This window comes from Poecilia reticulata, chromosome 22 (assembly GCF_904066995.2).
Source record: "Poecilia reticulata chromosome 22, P_reticulata-male-v2, whole genome shotgun sequence".
NCBI classification, from domain to species: domain Eukaryota; kingdom Metazoa; phylum Chordata; class Actinopteri; order Cyprinodontiformes; family Poeciliidae; genus Poecilia; species Poecilia reticulata.
In genome coordinates this window covers 68,474-85,285 of record NC_088851.1, presented here as the reverse complement: position 1 = coordinate 85,285, position 16,812 = coordinate 68,474, and the positions used below count along the sequence as shown (strand labels likewise).

The following is a 16,812-nucleotide window of genomic DNA, read 5'->3' as shown; positions in this document are numbered from 1 at the left end:
CTTGAGGAGGGGGTACTGTCATGATCCGCGTTTCTTTGTGTTTATTTTTGAGTTTTTCTTTGTGATCCTGTTCCCTGTGAGTCCTGTCTCTGCGTTTTTCCCGTGATTACCCCCATGTGTACTTGTCTGTGTTCCTTGTCGGGTCCTTGTCTGTTTGTCAAAAGTACGTCTTTGTCTGCATCAGTCTGTCCGTTGCCCCAGTTGTACTGCTAAGTCCTGTGTCGGCGTCAGCTCTAGTGTTTTCAGTCTTTGTGGTCAGTTGCTACCGGCATCTAGATGTGTGCTTGTCTCTCGCCGTGCCGCCTATCCTGGGCTGTTACTGAGCTTTATTATCAATAAATTCATCATTTCATCTAAATCCTTGGTCCCGCGTCATCTCCTCACCATCAACCACCACCCACCCTGACAGATGTTACCAGCTCAGTCCATGTGGTTCTGATATTTGTCAATAATCAAGAGGATGTACATTTCCACCTCAACTGACCAGGTAAGCATTAAAGTAAAAATAAAAAAATTCTGTATAAACAAATACAGTATACAAAACGGAATTTCCATCTTTATATAAAGATAGAAATACTTTATATAAAGAAAAGCAAAAAAGTTAATAGCAGGAGAAAAGTTGTTGGCAACATCTCAGCCAATCTCTCCCTCCAGGAAGCCATCAAACAGAATTCCTGTCCAACTATAATGATTAAAAAAAAGAAATTAATAATTCAGATCTAATGTGTTCTGGAATCTATTGACATTTTAGAAATTTCACAAATCAATTAGAAGGTATCACAAATGTTTTATTTATTCTGCTGTTAGTACAGAATAATCTAGGTTTGAAATGTCTAGGTGTTGTAGTTTTTAAAAGTACAACACATTAAAAAAGCTCAAGATAGTGAAAAATTAAGTGTAATCGCCCGTTAGCTATTTTCCGAATTAGATGCTACATTCGGAAGCTAACTTCAGCTTCGACTGATAGCTTGTGCACAATATAGACATCTATATATGTTTAATAGATATATCTTTATCTATAAAGCATAGATATGTAGATTGCACAATGCACAGATAATCAAAACACTTAACATTTACATAGCACCTTTGTAAGCTTGTCCCTGTTAGCTAGGCATTATGGTGAATACAAACGATTTATTAACTTACGTCCGAAGTTATAGTGAAGTTTTGACACATCCAGCTTAAATCGTTTGTTGTTGTTGGAGCGTTTCAGGACGTCTGAATAATTATATAAGCATCATTAATAGTCCTGCAGCGACTGAGGAGCCACTTTTAACATACTGTTGCCTGTACACCGGAACCATTCTATGTGGCAAAAAAATGCGGAAGTGCTAAAACGGAAGTATTAAATGTATTACAATGAAAATAACTAGATTTGAGGTACAGATAATATGATATGATGTTACTGGATGGCTCAATCTTCCAGATCTTTTTACTGGATTGTATCTTTTATCTCCCCTATCAATTTGACTTTGCCTTTCCAGTTACACTGACACTGATATACTGTGTTTTTAAAGGAGATGGAGGTCATAGAGAAGGAAGTATGCAGAATGGAGAATGATGTCGCTGAGATTAAGACCCTGCTCTCTTCCCCAGAGACTTTTCCCAGCCCCAGAGAGGATAATCTCAAAGTAAGCTCTCCAAACATATCTGTACAGATAAAATTAATTTTTTATTGTTTTTCAGGAAGATATAATTTTCTGTTTTAAAACTGGTGGTTCTCATGTGCACAGAAGATTGAGCAGAGGATCCAATCAATGAGACATACAGTAGTAGAGATTCAGAAATGCAAACCAGACCTTTGTCTCCCTGAGAAGGCTGTGGAGACACTGACTGTGTTTAATGTGGTGGAGCAGCTTCAAACTCTGTTGCTGGACCTGGAAAAGGTTTGTTTTCTATACTATCAGCTGGATTCACTTTAAAAAGTCTTACCTGAAGGCTGTGTTTTGTTTTTGCAGAAGGTCCCTGCCCTGTTCATTCAACAGCCATCCACTCCAAATCAGGCCAAAGTGGTACCAAAGCTTCAAAACTCCATGTCTGGGGTATGTTGGGTGTTAAATACTAAATGGGCCGTACTTATATAGAACTTTATGAAATTCAGAGGACACTACATTCTATTCACACCTATCCTCACCTGTCCACACATTCACACCTATGATGTGGTTGGCTGCAGAAAAGTTTTCCTGGTCATTTTTCTCTGTATGGGAGGTGTTGTCGTCTGCTCCTCAATCCAGGAATGAAATCTCAAGATGTTTGTAGAAGAGATTTTATTTCCAGCTAATGATCTTAACATGCATGTACAGACATGGCCACAAAATGTGGCAGTGATACAAGCTTCGTGACTTTTTCATTTTGTATTTTTATGTCAGTTAAACTGCTAACAGTTAACATTAATTTTAGATTACTATTTATAATTATCAGATTCATTCATTGCAAACAGCATGGTTAGTGTTACTACTGTCACTGCGTTTAGCATAAACTGATGTATAGTTACATGTCAATATACACTCACCAGCCACTTTATTAGGTACACCTTGCTGGTACTGATGCAAATTGTAGCCTCAGTTTCCTGTTTTTAGCTGATTCTAAGAACAGGAACATGAACAGCCACTGGAGTGGCACCCAGTGTGTTCTTCTGCTGCTGTAGTCTATCCACCTCAAGGTTCGACGTATTGTGTGCTCAGATATGCTCTTCTACATACCTCAACTGTAACAAGTGGTTGTTTGAATTACTGTTTCCGTTCTATCAGCTCCAGCCAGTCTGGCCATTCTCCTCTGACCTCTGGCATCAGCAAGGCATTTGGGCCCACAGAACTGCTGCTCTTTTCCGGACCATCCTCTGTAAACCCTAGAGATTGCTGTGCGTGAAAATACCAGTAGATCAGCAGTTTCTGAAATACTCAGACCAGCTGGTCTGGCACCAACAACCATGCCATGTTTAAAGTCACTTAAATTGCCTTTCTTCCCCATTCTTATGCTCACTTTGAACTGCAGCAGATCACCTTGGCCATGGCTACATGCCTACATGCATTGTGTTGGTGCCATGCAGCCCCGGCTCCAGATCGAGAGGGGGGGGGGGCAGATCATATCAAAGTAAAACAAGCTTTTACTTTAATAATAAATACATAAACAAGCCCTTATGTAACTGTTGGTTTGCAACCCATGAGAAAAACAGACCGGAGCCAGCAGTTGTAGAGTACTCAATACTTTTCTTTTTTCTTTAGTTCAGGTCAGTTGAGCATACAGCGTGGCATTTCAAGTCACAAACAAGAAGAGCAAGAATCTCCTTTTCACCTGAACCATCTGGCTTTTAAATGATTGGCTCCCACCAGGACTAATTGGAGGGTGGAGACATTCACATTTTCAGACAGAAACAAACAAACATTTGCACTAAACTATTCCTAAACAATGTCTACAGTCACAATTAACTCAAACAAAAACTATCTGGGCCCAAACAAATTCAAAATACATCTCTCCTCCCTCTCAGAAAATGGATTTTCCCAATGAGGCTGATTGGTATCACCAGGTCCTTGTCAGCACTGCTCATGGGCGCGCTTCCATGGCAACACATGACCAGTGACCTCAAAGAGAGAAGAGGATTAAAACAAGTAAATAAATCAAAGTACTTCCCAAAACAATACATTTACACAATAAATTAGAATTTATAAAACACAAAAAACAGCACCTGTTAGGGAGGGGCAAATCCCTCACAGTAACATTTCAAAAAAAATAACCTTGTTTATTAATGCAAAAATAAGCAGTAAGGATATAAACAGTGACATGTAATGCTAAGTAATTACACTAAAATTTTTTATAAACATTAGCTCATATGTTGCAGAAATCTAATGTTTCCAATCTCTGAAATCTATTTCTTTATGCAAAATCAATCTAATCAAGAAAGAGTAGAAATAATATTAGATATTTAATATTAAAACTATTCTTATAAGTACCCTTTTCCCAAAAAAATTACTAAGGTAAATGTAGCCAGTACTACCCACTTTTGAACATAGATAACAAAATTAGTAGCTTGTTCTTGTTAACAAGGTCAGCGTGATATATTGGCATTAGCTAGTCATCATTTAGCTAACATTACCTGTATTGGACAGCACTACTCAACTCACTCATCTTGGGGGGGAAACTGCAAAGTTCTTTGTGTTTTGCTAGTTTGCTGCCACGATTCTAACACACACCTGCGCATCTCTGTACAGCAGCAGATCTCATCGCTGCTGCACTGGTGTAAAATGGCCCAGGCATCTTAACGCTTATGTTGCGTTTAAATAAACATGTTACGAAATGTTAACAATGGATTACGCAGTTGCATCGGCTGAAAAAGTGCAGGTAGAGGGCTCTGATACAGGAAGTGGACCACTCTGAGGTAAAAATGAAAGAAATTGCTTCTAGTCCGGGGGGGACATGGCTGACGCTATAGGTGGGCAATTCCCCCCAATATCCGCCCATGCCACCGGGCCTGCTACCATGTGATTGGCTGATTTGACATTTGTGTTAATGAGCAGTTGGACAGGTATACCTAATAAAGTGGCCAGTGAATGTAACTGGAAGCTGGAAAACAGTCCAGATGGTATGTCTTCATCACTTTAGTCATCAAACTGCTATGAAAGAGGGACCAATGTGTCTAAAATCACTGAGTTCCTGTGTCAGCAAATGTTGCAGCTGAACAGACCATATTCTGGCTCATCAAGGACTTGCTGGTGAGAGGTTGAGCAGTAGACAGGAAGACTTCAGATCATCCAAACCCCAGGTGTCTCATTTACAAATATGTCACACTAACGGGTCTGGACCCTAAACGGGCATACCTTGTATGTTTGATTACGTTTCTCGTGAAGGATAGCCAAGCCATTTTGGATTTTTCTTTCACTAATTATCGAAATTCTTTTGAAAACTGCTTCTTGTATTTACTCTGGTTTTCTTTGTCTAATATTGAGGTTCATTAAGTGATCTGAAAAAATAAATTTTACATCACTTCACAAAGTGAAAAATGAAAGGTTCAGCCACTGTGATATGTTCTATGTCCCAGAATGAGGAGCATGGTCAAATTACAGTTGTTCATTTTGAGGAGAACATCCTGAAGAAATCTGGAGGCAGTCAAAGACAGGTCAGGAACCTTGACAGCGTCCAGGTAATATCAGGGCCCCCCACTGATCCAATAAACGACAAATAATGATTTATTATTATCACACTAAAACTTATTTTCACAGTTTCAAAACTGTGAAAATAATAAATAATAAATGCCAGAAGTTCATAAAAATGTTTTAAGTATGAGAGTCAAATATATGACGAACTGAGCCTACAATGGAGTCTACAATGAGGCTGCATTGTAGAAGAATTGTTGCCTGCATGCAAAAAAAAGTATAGAGATTACCTCACATATGCCAGTTATTTAAAATGAAAATGTCTCTTCTTCTGCATGTATAATTCTACTAATTTACTCTGTAAAACATTTGAAGGTTCTTCTGCTTGAAAATAAAAGTCCATCTGCTGCCTTGAAAATGCTATTTAATTCAACAAGAAAATTGTTTTGGTTTAAACTAATTTTTACTCGAACAATAAGGTTTAAATAACTACTTATATTTAGTATAGAATAGTTTAAATTCTTGTTTTAAGTTACATGAACAAATTTTCTGATCTGATAAAGAATTTTATTAAACATCAAATTGAATTCTGAATGTATGAACAGGACATTATCCACAGGTTTTGCACACCATCAGTTGCATAAAATATGTATTTTCCTTAATAACACAAAGAGTAATATCAGTGTAACACACTTACATCTCACACACAGGAATAATAGTGGGAAATAGTTCCCACTCCTGTCTCTTTCTTCTTTCAATTTTTTTAAGTGATAGCCTAACAACTCTAGTTTATTCAAATCTTGGAGTTTTACTGTCATAATTTTAGTTTACATATTTTGTATTATTCATATTTCTTATTGTGACTTTTATTTTGAAAAGATTCAGTAGGAAGCGGATTGAATCCAGCATATTCCCCCCCCCCCCAAAAAAAAAGATGCACGAAGTATGGAAGTATTTTTCGTTAGCAAGTGGCTGTAGAAAGGCTATTTAAGTTTAATGAATTTCTTAAGTTTAATGAAAGAAAGGTCAGCCAGCAAGGTTCTATGTTTTTATATAATTTTTTATGTCGTTATTGTACTCATGACACCATCTCACTTAAGTTTATGTTGTATTTTAGTTCAACTGTGGTGTTTGTGTCAGTGGAACAAACATGGAGTTGTAACAAGAGCAACTATAAAGATTTGCATTAAAGCTGACTTCACACCAGCAGTTCAACAAACTCTTTATTGCTCTTAAGAAGAGGTGGAAGTGATATGGAGGTTTGACAAAATTTATAGTAAAAGTTAACACAACTTACTACTGTACGTTTATCTTTCACAAACTCACATTTAGGTTCAAAATCTAAAACTCCCTAAATTTATTTGACTTAAAGAATAGGAGAAAGAACTGAATGCGGCTCAAATGTTTTACAGTGTACCTGCTGAAAGGACATGTTTGGAGTTATGTTTTTATTTTTCATTGGTTGTAGAAACCAGAGTTCAACCAATCAGTAAAAACGCTGTATAAATTACTGACTAATGTAGAATTTCAGATTCGGTTTAAGATCCTAAAATTGATAACTCTTCCTTAAAGACACAAGTTTGTTGCACCTCTGGTAAATAACTGTAACACTAAAAAATAAAAAAACAGTAAGTGTTTTACCAAATGTTTAAAATTTGTGACGTCTTGGTCACAAATTATATATATATATATATATATATATATATATTTTTTTTTTTTTTTTGCCGTAGTATAATTGCAAAGATTCAACCTTTAATTCTCTTCTAATTAAAGATGGTGACTCAAGTTTCAGATTCAAGTCACTGTCCGTGTATTTTCTCCTGTGAAAGTGTGCACTTTATTAATTAACCAGAGATGTAGCTGTAGCTTCTAAATTGACCAGAAATTCAGAACAAATTGCATTTACCTCCCCTATTTTGTCATTGCTAAATGAATCTGTATTACACATGATTACCAAAGCAAAAATACTTACTGTTTTGTTTATTGCGATATTTTTTCCCCATTTACTCTCTAAATGTTTAAAATTTGTGACGTCTTGGTCGTTAGAGACTTGACTTGACATATCAATCTGGACCGGGGGCCTCATGTATAAAGTGTGCGTATGCACAAAAAATGTGCGGCGCCATATAATATGCACAAGTTGACATGTATAAAAGTGAACTTTGCATCAAAGTTTGCCTAAATATACACACATTTATTCCGTGGCGTGAAAGTGTGCGGCAGTCATGCAAACTTTTTTTGTGATCAATATCAAACTATAAAGCGTCAAAACTCACCTAAATACATTGAAATCTGACTCCATTCAGTTATTTAAATATCAAACCCAATACTTTTCTCATGATTTTAATATTTTATTGTTGAAACGTAAATGATGAAACTGCATTTGCCCTCAGTCAATAACCAAACACACACACAAAATAAAGGAAAAGAAAAGATGTGAAAACCTCACTCAAATGTAAATAGTACTTTTCCTCAGTTTTTGGCTCACAAAGATGTAACGCATTGGTTTGAACGCTGAAGCACATGAAATGCATCTATGGGGTAATTTCATTCTCACTAAAAATAAAACAGGGTTGGATCAGCAGATTAACTCAAACCTGCTGATTAAAAATAATCAATAGGTTTGATTATTTTTTTAGGTGATCAAGATGTGTAGACAAACACGCGTATATAAATAGCTGCGCAAAGGTGAGCCGCGTAATTTTGGAGCGTTTTGGATCTGATGGAGAACATCGCTAATGGAAGGATTCAGAGGGAGCAATTGTTCAGAGACTATATTGATCTGATGGGAAATGTTGATGATGGTTTATTATTGTTTCGATTAATCCAGACTGATCATCCTGGAGCTCTGAGCAAAATTTAAAGGATGCGGTACCGGTGCAGCTGGAGTCATCCTTCAGTCGAGCCATGCCCACTTTGTGAATGCACCTTATGGATAAGAATGATCTTTATTCTGTAAATGTATAACTCATGCGCATGATTCTACTATTTAGAACACATGTCCACATTTCCCACTCTGATACGCTGTCTGTCTTTAAATCCCGGCTGAATGCACTACTCTTCAAACAGGCATTTGAAAAATCTGTTTATTATTTTGGATTTTTTGAGTAGGCTGCACAGTGGCGGTAGGAGCTGTTGCCTTGCAGCAAGAAGGTTCAGTGTTTGATTCCCAACCCGGGGTCTTTCTGCATGGAGTTTGCATGTTCTCCCTGTGCATGGATGGGTTCTCTCCAGGTACTTTGGCTTCCTTCCAGAGCACCTGGAAGGAAGCCAGGTACTGTCAGGTTAATTGGTTTCTCTAAATTGTCCCTAGGTGTGTGAGTAGGTGCTTGTTTGTCCTGTCTGTCTGTGTGTTGCCCTGCGACAGACTGGCGACCTTTCCAGGGTGTACCCCACCTCTCGCCCGGAATGTTAGTTAAAAAGAAAATTTCTCCGGGTACTGTTGTTGCGCAACACCCCCCCCCACCCCCCTTTTCTCTCTCTAAAAAGAACATTTCTCCGGGTACTGTTGTTGCGCAACACCCCCTCACCCCCTTTTCTCTCTCTCTCTCTCTCTCTCTCTCTCTCTCTCTCTCTCTCTCTCTCTCTTTCCTCCCCCTTCTGAGAGGAGGGAGACGTGCTATCCTCCTGCACTAGCAACCCTCCCGATCCCATTAGGGACAAGGGTGTAAAGAAAATGGATGGATGGATGGATGGATGGATCTTCAAAGACTTGAATTGGACTTGAAAACTTGTGAACATGTCTGATTTTATACTAATAATTATTTAGTAGCATGAAAAAAATACCTATGATCTTTGACCATTTCTTTTTGTAAAGTCTCTCTGGACAGTTCAGAGTTCTGGGGCCTCATGCATAAAAGAGTGCACAGTTTTCACACTAAAACTTGGTGTACAGAAAAATTTAGAGAAGTGCGGTGCACAAAAAAAAATCGGATGCATAAAGCCATGCGCACGCACGTGGCTGTGCACCTTTCCTTTATAAATCATAATTTGCAGGAAATAGAGTGCAGCTGCACGTCCACCCTGTCGCCACCCTTAAATACATATGTAAATTAGTTTAAACGGGTGAAAGTAGTTTTAAATTCTTGGGAGTACTATGACAAAAGTACATTTGTGATGGACCAAGCAGTCAAGGTAACTGAAAAAAACCAAAGGTTAAATCATGCAAAACATAACAGTGTTAAAATGTGCGCACTTATTCTAGAATACAGTGTTATGATGTGTTGCCTTCTAAACCAAACCCAGTTATTCTGTAAATTAAATCCTAGACTTAGAGAAACCCAATTATAAATGTGGTGAGACTGAACTATAGTGTGTGGTGTGATTTGATGTTACCACATTTGTGTGGCTGTAACTGCAGCCACACACACACACGCACACACCCCCACACACCCCCACACACACACACACACACACACACACACATTATATATATAGTATATATAATTCCCTTCTCACCCTCCGCGGGTGGTCTCTTTCATCCTCTGAGCTCGGGTCCTCTACCAGAGGCCTGGGAGCTTGAGGGTTCTGCACAGTATCTTGCATGTGCCTACAACTGCACATTCCTGGACTGAGATGTCTGATGTTGTTCCTGGGATCTGTTTTAGCCACTGCTCCAGTTTGGGGATGACTGCCCCGATGACCACAGGCACCACTGTGGTCTTCACCTTCCAGGTCTTTTCCAGTTCCTCTCTGAGGCCCTGGTATTTCTCCAGTTACTCGTGCTCCTTTTTCTTGACGTTGAACATGACACCCAAATATGGCAACTACATACCTACTGCTAAAAGTGACACTTTTTCTTAAATTTAAGAAAAATAAACAAACCTGTTTGCTGTATCCAGTGATTCTTAGCAGACTGTTGGATGATTCAACGTCCTGTTTTTGACTGGATTTCAAAATTTAAGTCCAAAAATCTGAATTTCTTGTTGGTCGCACCACATTTGTTAAATGACATTTTCGGACAAAGTTTGTTTAAAGGTTATAATGGAATTATAAAAAAAAATGCTTTGAAAATTTGTACAGGATGAAGAAAAGACTTTGAAAATCATGCCAAACAGGAAATAAAATATATTTGAACAGATTTAATGTAATTTTAAAGACATTTTTGAAACAGTAATTGAGTTTGGACAGTCGCACCACATGACATTTTGACCCTTCAAAGACCCCAAAAATGGCCAAAATAGAACAGTTTTGAAAGGTTGAAGAAGGTGTTGTCTGTTACTACCCGATAGTAAGTCCCGCCTACGCCTCACAACTCTTCGGACTCACTACTGCCCAGTTCTCCGTCTAACAGGTCCGGAAAATCCCCAAAACTTGGGTCTTACCCTAGAGATAGTTTGTGGAGAATTATCTGTTTAAACTGGGGTCGGAAAGGACTCGTCTAGTTCTGACTACCTTCGATCCAGAAGTTATGACCCTTTACAGTTGAGGAACAATCAGCTGAGTAGCCCTCACAGCTGCATAACCCCTACAACCACTCCTGTTAACGGTAGCTCCTCTCCTAAAATAACGGCACTTGTTGACGGCTAGATTAAGTTCAGTGACTTAGATTTAAGTCCCAGGGTCATTATTTGAACACTCACCAGAGGAAAACACAAAGCCACCCTATCTCTAGAATCATGTATGTTAACTTTACCATATTTAGGAGAACCAACAATAATTAAGACTGACACAATTAAACTCACTGTTCACATTTCTCATTGGAATTTTAGAATATAATTTTATTAAGCAATTTTTAGCAGGGGCATATGACAAACAGGTTAATTTCCCAAAGGTTATGAAATAGGTAAAATATAATAAAATCAAATTAAAATCAATCACATCCTACCCTTATTCTTATCCCTAACCTGTGTCACTAAGTTCACTGAGCGAGGCTTTGGGGGAAGCAGGTCAACTCAAACCCGATGGTTCTTGGTCTCGGCAGCTGTAATCTTTAGATGTCCTTGGTCAGAGTCTTTGTTCAGCCGGAGCAAAGTCCTCTTTGTTAAGAGAAGCGGAGCAAAACTGCATGTTGTCCTTCTAACGTGCAGAATCTTTGTCATTAAATGACCCCCGTCTCTTCTCCAAGTCGGCTGCGGCAGAGTTGAGAACGTTGGGTAGAGGCAGAGGAGTTGGTCGGATCTGGAACCAGGGTCGGTGGCTGGTGGAACTCGTCCCCTCTTGGCGGCGTGAAGTCTTTGAGCTTTCCTTGGTCCCGGGGTGTGGTCCTCTGCTGGTCTTTAGCCTGCTTCCTCTTGTTGGCTCCTCTTCTGCGCCGCGGACGAAGAACCCCTTTCCTCCCCTGTGCTCCAGTTTTTAAGCCCTCTCAACTCAGGGCGGTCTACGGGGCAGGGCTGCGTTACTTTTAGAACCTTCCCACTGCGTCTCACTGTCTGTGGAAAGTCCCAACCTTCCCCAACTCTCCTATGACTCATTCATACCTCATTACCACATCTACGGTACTTCCCTTGTTTTCCGTTGACCATCTGTTTCTGATTCTGCCGCGCCCTCGCCCCCGCTCAGTAATGACTCATTCCACACAGTTTCTCCTTCTAAGTCTTTCTTGTCTTACAAAACATAATCAATGTTTTCTTTGTCGACATATTACTTCAGTATGTTTCTTCCTCACTCATTATCTTTAATCTTTAATAATCAATGATTATTATGCAACAATCAAGTTGTTCAAACCTTATTTTCCCTAATGTATTATGACATTCAGCTAATTAAAAATACAGAACATATATTTTTGATTATACATTACACACATTCCTTCATTGGCATGTGTATTATTATTTTAAACCTGTTACACACCATAATCATCATTAAATCATTATACAAGGTTTACTGTATACCTTCCGTTTTCTGCGTGTACCTGGACAGATCTCACATATACCAGGTTTCACGACAGTGTTTATGGTGGAGCTATGTTACATATTTATGGCTTCTTTTTATGAGTTTAAACCTCTTTTTGTAAAAAGTAGAGCCGGACAAAAAAATTGGGCGTCTCGTCATTGTAGCTCTGCAGCAGCAGGTCTCCTTCACTGCCCCACAGGTGTAAACCCAGCGCAAGCGTCATAGCGCTCATGTTGCATTTGAAGGCGGCTCGGAAAAACAGGTTACCACATGTTAACAACGTATTAAACTGTTTTAACTGGTGATAAAAGTGACAGAGGACACAGATGTGGGAAGTGTGAAAGCCCCTACTGTATCAAATTGACATAGGAATAACAGAGTTGGCTATTCTAAGATAAAAATCCATCGCATGCGTTCATGTGTTTTGTTTTTTTGTTTTCATCCAGATGGCTTCCCACGCGCCCCCCGACCCCCTGCAATGGCACAGCGCCCCACAGTTTGGGAACCTCTGACCTAAAGGAACTTTTCACTTTGACTTTACTTAAAACAATTGAGTTCAATGCCAGTTTTGTATCCTTCGTCTGAACAACTCAATTTATTATGATCATCCAACTCAATTCACTAAGTCCTTCTAACTCAATTTGCTAAGTTTTTATAACTTTATTCATAAGGGGGTTTAACATGACAAATTTAAGTCACTCTTACTCAAATCATTTATTTTCTTCTAATAAACATTTAAAATCTCTTTGACTTAATTCTACAGAAAGTCAACTCAAACTTTTAAGTAGTTCCAAACAAAATGTTAATACTCTTTTTTACAGTGTCCTTTAAATACACACACTTCCTCTTTACTGTTCTCCATCAGTTCTAAAGCATTCCATGATTGCACAGCTACTTGTATACTTCTGATTGTCTAAATACCTTGATCACTTTAAGAATAATCAAACCTGACCTGTTTGGAGTTAATCTGCTGATCCAACCTCATTTTCTTTTTCACTGAGAAATTACCCCACAGATGGCATCTCTGTTTCCATGGTAGCCCTACATGGGTTTGCCCAGATAGTTTCCTATCACCCATGTATAACAACCATGAAAACCATGGATAAAGCCATGTAGGACCCATATTGTAGGCCACATTTATCCCATATGGGGCTCAGCTAGCTATGCTGCCTGGATCTATATGCGCTTTGGCATATAGAATGATGCACAGTTGCATCTTTATGTGACATTAAAGTTAGATTTTCCCATCCTTTTATTTTAATTTTATTTATTTTGTGTGTATGTTATGTTATTGTCTCATGATAACTGCGGTTCATTTCCACCGTTTAAGGTAAAACAATAAAAGATTAAAATAAATTAAAAAAAACATTTGGTTTGACCAGAGGTCGTTCTTGTCGTGTTGGTTCCAAGTTTTCTAACCCACATGCGAGAATTCAATCAGAAGAGGCAAATAAATGAACAATGATAAGTTTATTGAATCCAGGGGAAAAGGGAAAGGGAATGAGTTCTGGAACAGATGACCGGATCGTCTTACTGTCAACGAGAGACAACGGATTAGTAAGAGTGGATGAGAGATTTTCCAGGAGTTAACAGACTGGATCTTACTTGGTGTGGAGGTAAGTGGTTGCAAACGGAGCGCCTGATGAGAGGGCTTTGTTGGAGGGCGGACAGGTTTGTAGGTGGTGGAACGAGCGGAGTCCGACTTGGTCCAGTTGTAATAATTCTCCAGATGGGTTCGGGCACGGCAGGTAAATCCTGTGGCGTCCCGAAGGGGAATCCACTGGAGACGGACCGACGATAGGGGGAAGGCGAGCACACGGGGAATGGCGTCCGGCTGGTAACACCAACGGAGTGGAGGGAGGACACTCGAGGAAGGTAACTCACAACAGTGGGGAACATAAGCCCACTCAGAATCCCGGGGCAGATGGCACACTCGGGGACGACAAGGAGACAGCAGGTTCACCTGGCGTGGGAGACAACAAGGGATTAGCTCAAAGTAATTCGCAGAGGGCCTTTCTCTGGAACGATGTTTACCAAGGTAAGCAAACACTCAGGCGATGAGAAGTCATTCAACCGCTGGTTATATCCATCCAGTCCACGCCCTCCAAACGAGTTGCAGGTGCGTCTACGGGTCGGCCCGCATCTCTCCAGGGGCTCTGTAACCTGGCGGCATCTAGTGGATGGCACGGGAAATAACAGGTGCGCCAGGAAAATAAACTAAAACCAACGAAAAAGGAAAAGGAAACAAAACAGAAAACCCAGACCCTGACAGTACCCCCCACCCTCAACGGACGCCACCTGGCGGCCGAACAGAGGATGAAGGCTGTGAGTCCTGAAAGTCCCTAATGAAGGAGGGGTCTAAAATAAACGATCCATAGCCCTCCCGGTCGACGAGGTACTGGTGACCCCAACCTCGCCGCCGGGAGGCAACGATCCGGCAGACGGAAAAGGCCGGATGGCCATCGACGTCACGGGCGGGAGGAGGGGGTTCGGCCAGAGGGAAAAGTTCACTGGACAGGACAGGCTTGATCTGGGACACATGAAAGGTCGGTGAGAAAGGTCGGTGAATGCGCAGGGACGGAGGAAGACGAAGTCGCACAGCAGAGGGGCTAATGATCGACGACACCTCAAAAGAACCAATGAACTTGGGGGACAACTTTTTGGACATCGACTTGAGGGGAACGTCACGTGTAGACAGCCACACCTTTTGGCCTACGGAATATGTGGGGGCAGGAGTACTCCTGCGGTCAGCCAGGTGTTTATTAAGTGCAGACGTATTGTTGAGAGTAGCAATGGTGTCGTTCCAGATTTCACGACTTCTTCGAATGTGGTGCTGCAAAGACGTGACCGAGATGTTAGTTTCGTCGGAGGACAGGAGAGGTGGTTGATAACCAAGCACAATCTCAAACGGGGAAAGGCCTGTGACTGAGACTTGAGAAGTGACTGTTGTGCGCATACTCTACCCATGGAAGATATTGGGCCCAATCGTCAGCGTTAGTGGAGGTCAAGCACCGCAGGGTAGCCTCTAGCTCCTGGTTCATCCGCTCTGTTTGTCCGTTGGTTGGTGGGTGGTAACCGGAGGTGAGTGACACCTTGGCCTCCAGGGCAGAGCAGAACTGGCGCCAGACCTGTGAGACAAACTGGGGGCCACGATGTGAGAGGATCTCCTGAGGGATTCCATGGAGTTTAAACACATGTTTAAGCATGGCAGTTTGGGCGGCAGTAGGCAATTTACGGAGTGGAACGAGATGACAGGCTTTGAAGAAACGGTCGACGATTTTTAGAATGGTGGTCATACCTTTTGAGGTGGGGAGTCCAATAACAAAGTCGACGGCGATATGAGACCAAGGTCGTTTGGGTATGGGTAGTGGTTGAAGAAGGCCAGCGGGAAGATGGTTCGAAGACTTATTTTGGGAGCAGACTGCACAGGTTGTGACGTACTCCTTTACGTCCTTGTGTACAGACCCCCACCAAAACCTACGATTTATCAGCTGATGCCAGGGTGAGCGGAGAACTTGGAGGCATGTATCCACTGGAGGAAACGGGATCGGACAGATGAAGGTACGTACAATTTACCTGGTGGACAGGATTCAGGAGTGGGTTTGACTTGTTGTGCTTGGCGAATGATGTCTTCAATCTCCCAGGTGACCACTCCCACTGTACAACTGGGGGGAAGGATTGGAGCTGGTGTTTCCTCGGAGTCGTCTGAGGAATAGACTCGGGAAAGGTGAATTAAGTTAATTCTTCGCACCGGCGGAGCATTAGTTGTGCCACGCACTGCGCATGTTACAGTCTAATTAACTTCTGAGCCTTTATTTCCTCAAGATAAACTGCCGGCCGGCTAATCTGTTTAGACTATAAATGGAAACCGCATTGCATTCTCTTTAATTTTTTATGTTCTCTATCATGTACTGGAGACTGGAATTAGTGGCGCCATTTCAACCAGAGGTTTTGAATGCACTTCTGAACCAGATGGGCTCCAAAGCTTCATGTCCATAACTCTTCAACACGCTGTCAGCTCCTGGTCAGCAAGACGCATTTAGTTCAGTGTCCATGAGATGATATTCAGAAAGGATTTTTTTTTTTATTGATTGAGTTTAGTTGCCTCTGCAATGCACTCTTTGCGTAAAAATTTTAATGTCTGCCCATGTGCACCAGTCAAGGGTGTGAATTATAACCTGTCAAAATGAAGGACAGGTTTCAAATTCGCCCGTCTTTAAAAAAAACAACGAAAAAAAAAAGAAAAGTAAAATACAGAAAATATTTTCTTAATGCGACCCCTGGGTTTGACGCTTCTTTGGTTAAATAACACTGAATGGAGTCAGATTTCAATGTATTTAGATAAGTTTAGGGGTTTTATAGTTCTTTATTGTCAACAAAAAAAGTTTGCGTGGCTGCTGCAAATTTTCACGACAGGTATAACGTGTACATTTACACAAACTTTCACGACACTCTAATTTTGATTTGTGCGTAAAATATGGCGCTGCACATTTCTTGTGCATATGCATGATTTAAATGAGGGCCCAGATGATGAACTGCTCAGAGCTCTGTTAAAAGCCTGGAAAATTTATTTAGAACCTAACCCTATTTTAAATGTCTCCACAATTCCCTCTGTAACCTGCTGTGTTCCTTGGTCTTCATGATGATATTTGTTCTCTAATGTTCTTGAACATACTTCAGAGATCTTCTTGGAAAAAACACACAGCTGGAATGTTTACTGATTAGCTGGCTCCTGAAGAAAGTTTGTTGCACTAGCTGTTATTTCAGGTCATCAAATTATGCACTGATTGGATTCATACTCATACTTTCCAGATTTTTCTTTGTCAAAGTTTTTGAAAACCATGTAGGAATTTTTACTTCAGAATTCTTTACCGCTTAGTGTTGATTTGTC

General features: G+C 40.5%; 1 protein-coding gene across 16 annotated transcripts in view; it reads left to right on the top strand.

Moving 5' to 3' along the window:
* Positions 1-16,812, top strand: part of LOC103458067 (nesprin-1-like) — a 56,591-nt gene that overhangs the window by 27,439 nt on the left and 12,340 nt on the right. For 4 of the 16 annotated variants that reach the window (XM_081603639.1, XM_081603636.1, XM_081603638.1 and 1 more), the window contains exons 8-10: positions 1,518-1,631; positions 1,734-1,886; positions 1,959-2,042. The exons of 1 other annotated variant lie outside the window; for it this stretch is intronic. In XM_081603639.1, coding sequence (XP_081459765.1) covers positions 1,518-1,631; positions 1,734-1,886; positions 1,959-2,042 — 351 coding nt within the window. Of the gene's footprint in view, positions 1-1,517; positions 1,632-1,733; positions 1,887-1,958; positions 2,043-5,035; positions 5,138-7,920; positions 8,046-12,367; positions 13,769-15,384; positions 15,649-16,812 lie in introns of those variants that run through there. 11 more of the 16 variants (XM_081603645.1, XM_008398616.3, XM_081603632.1 and 8 more) reach the window with 9 other exon arrangements.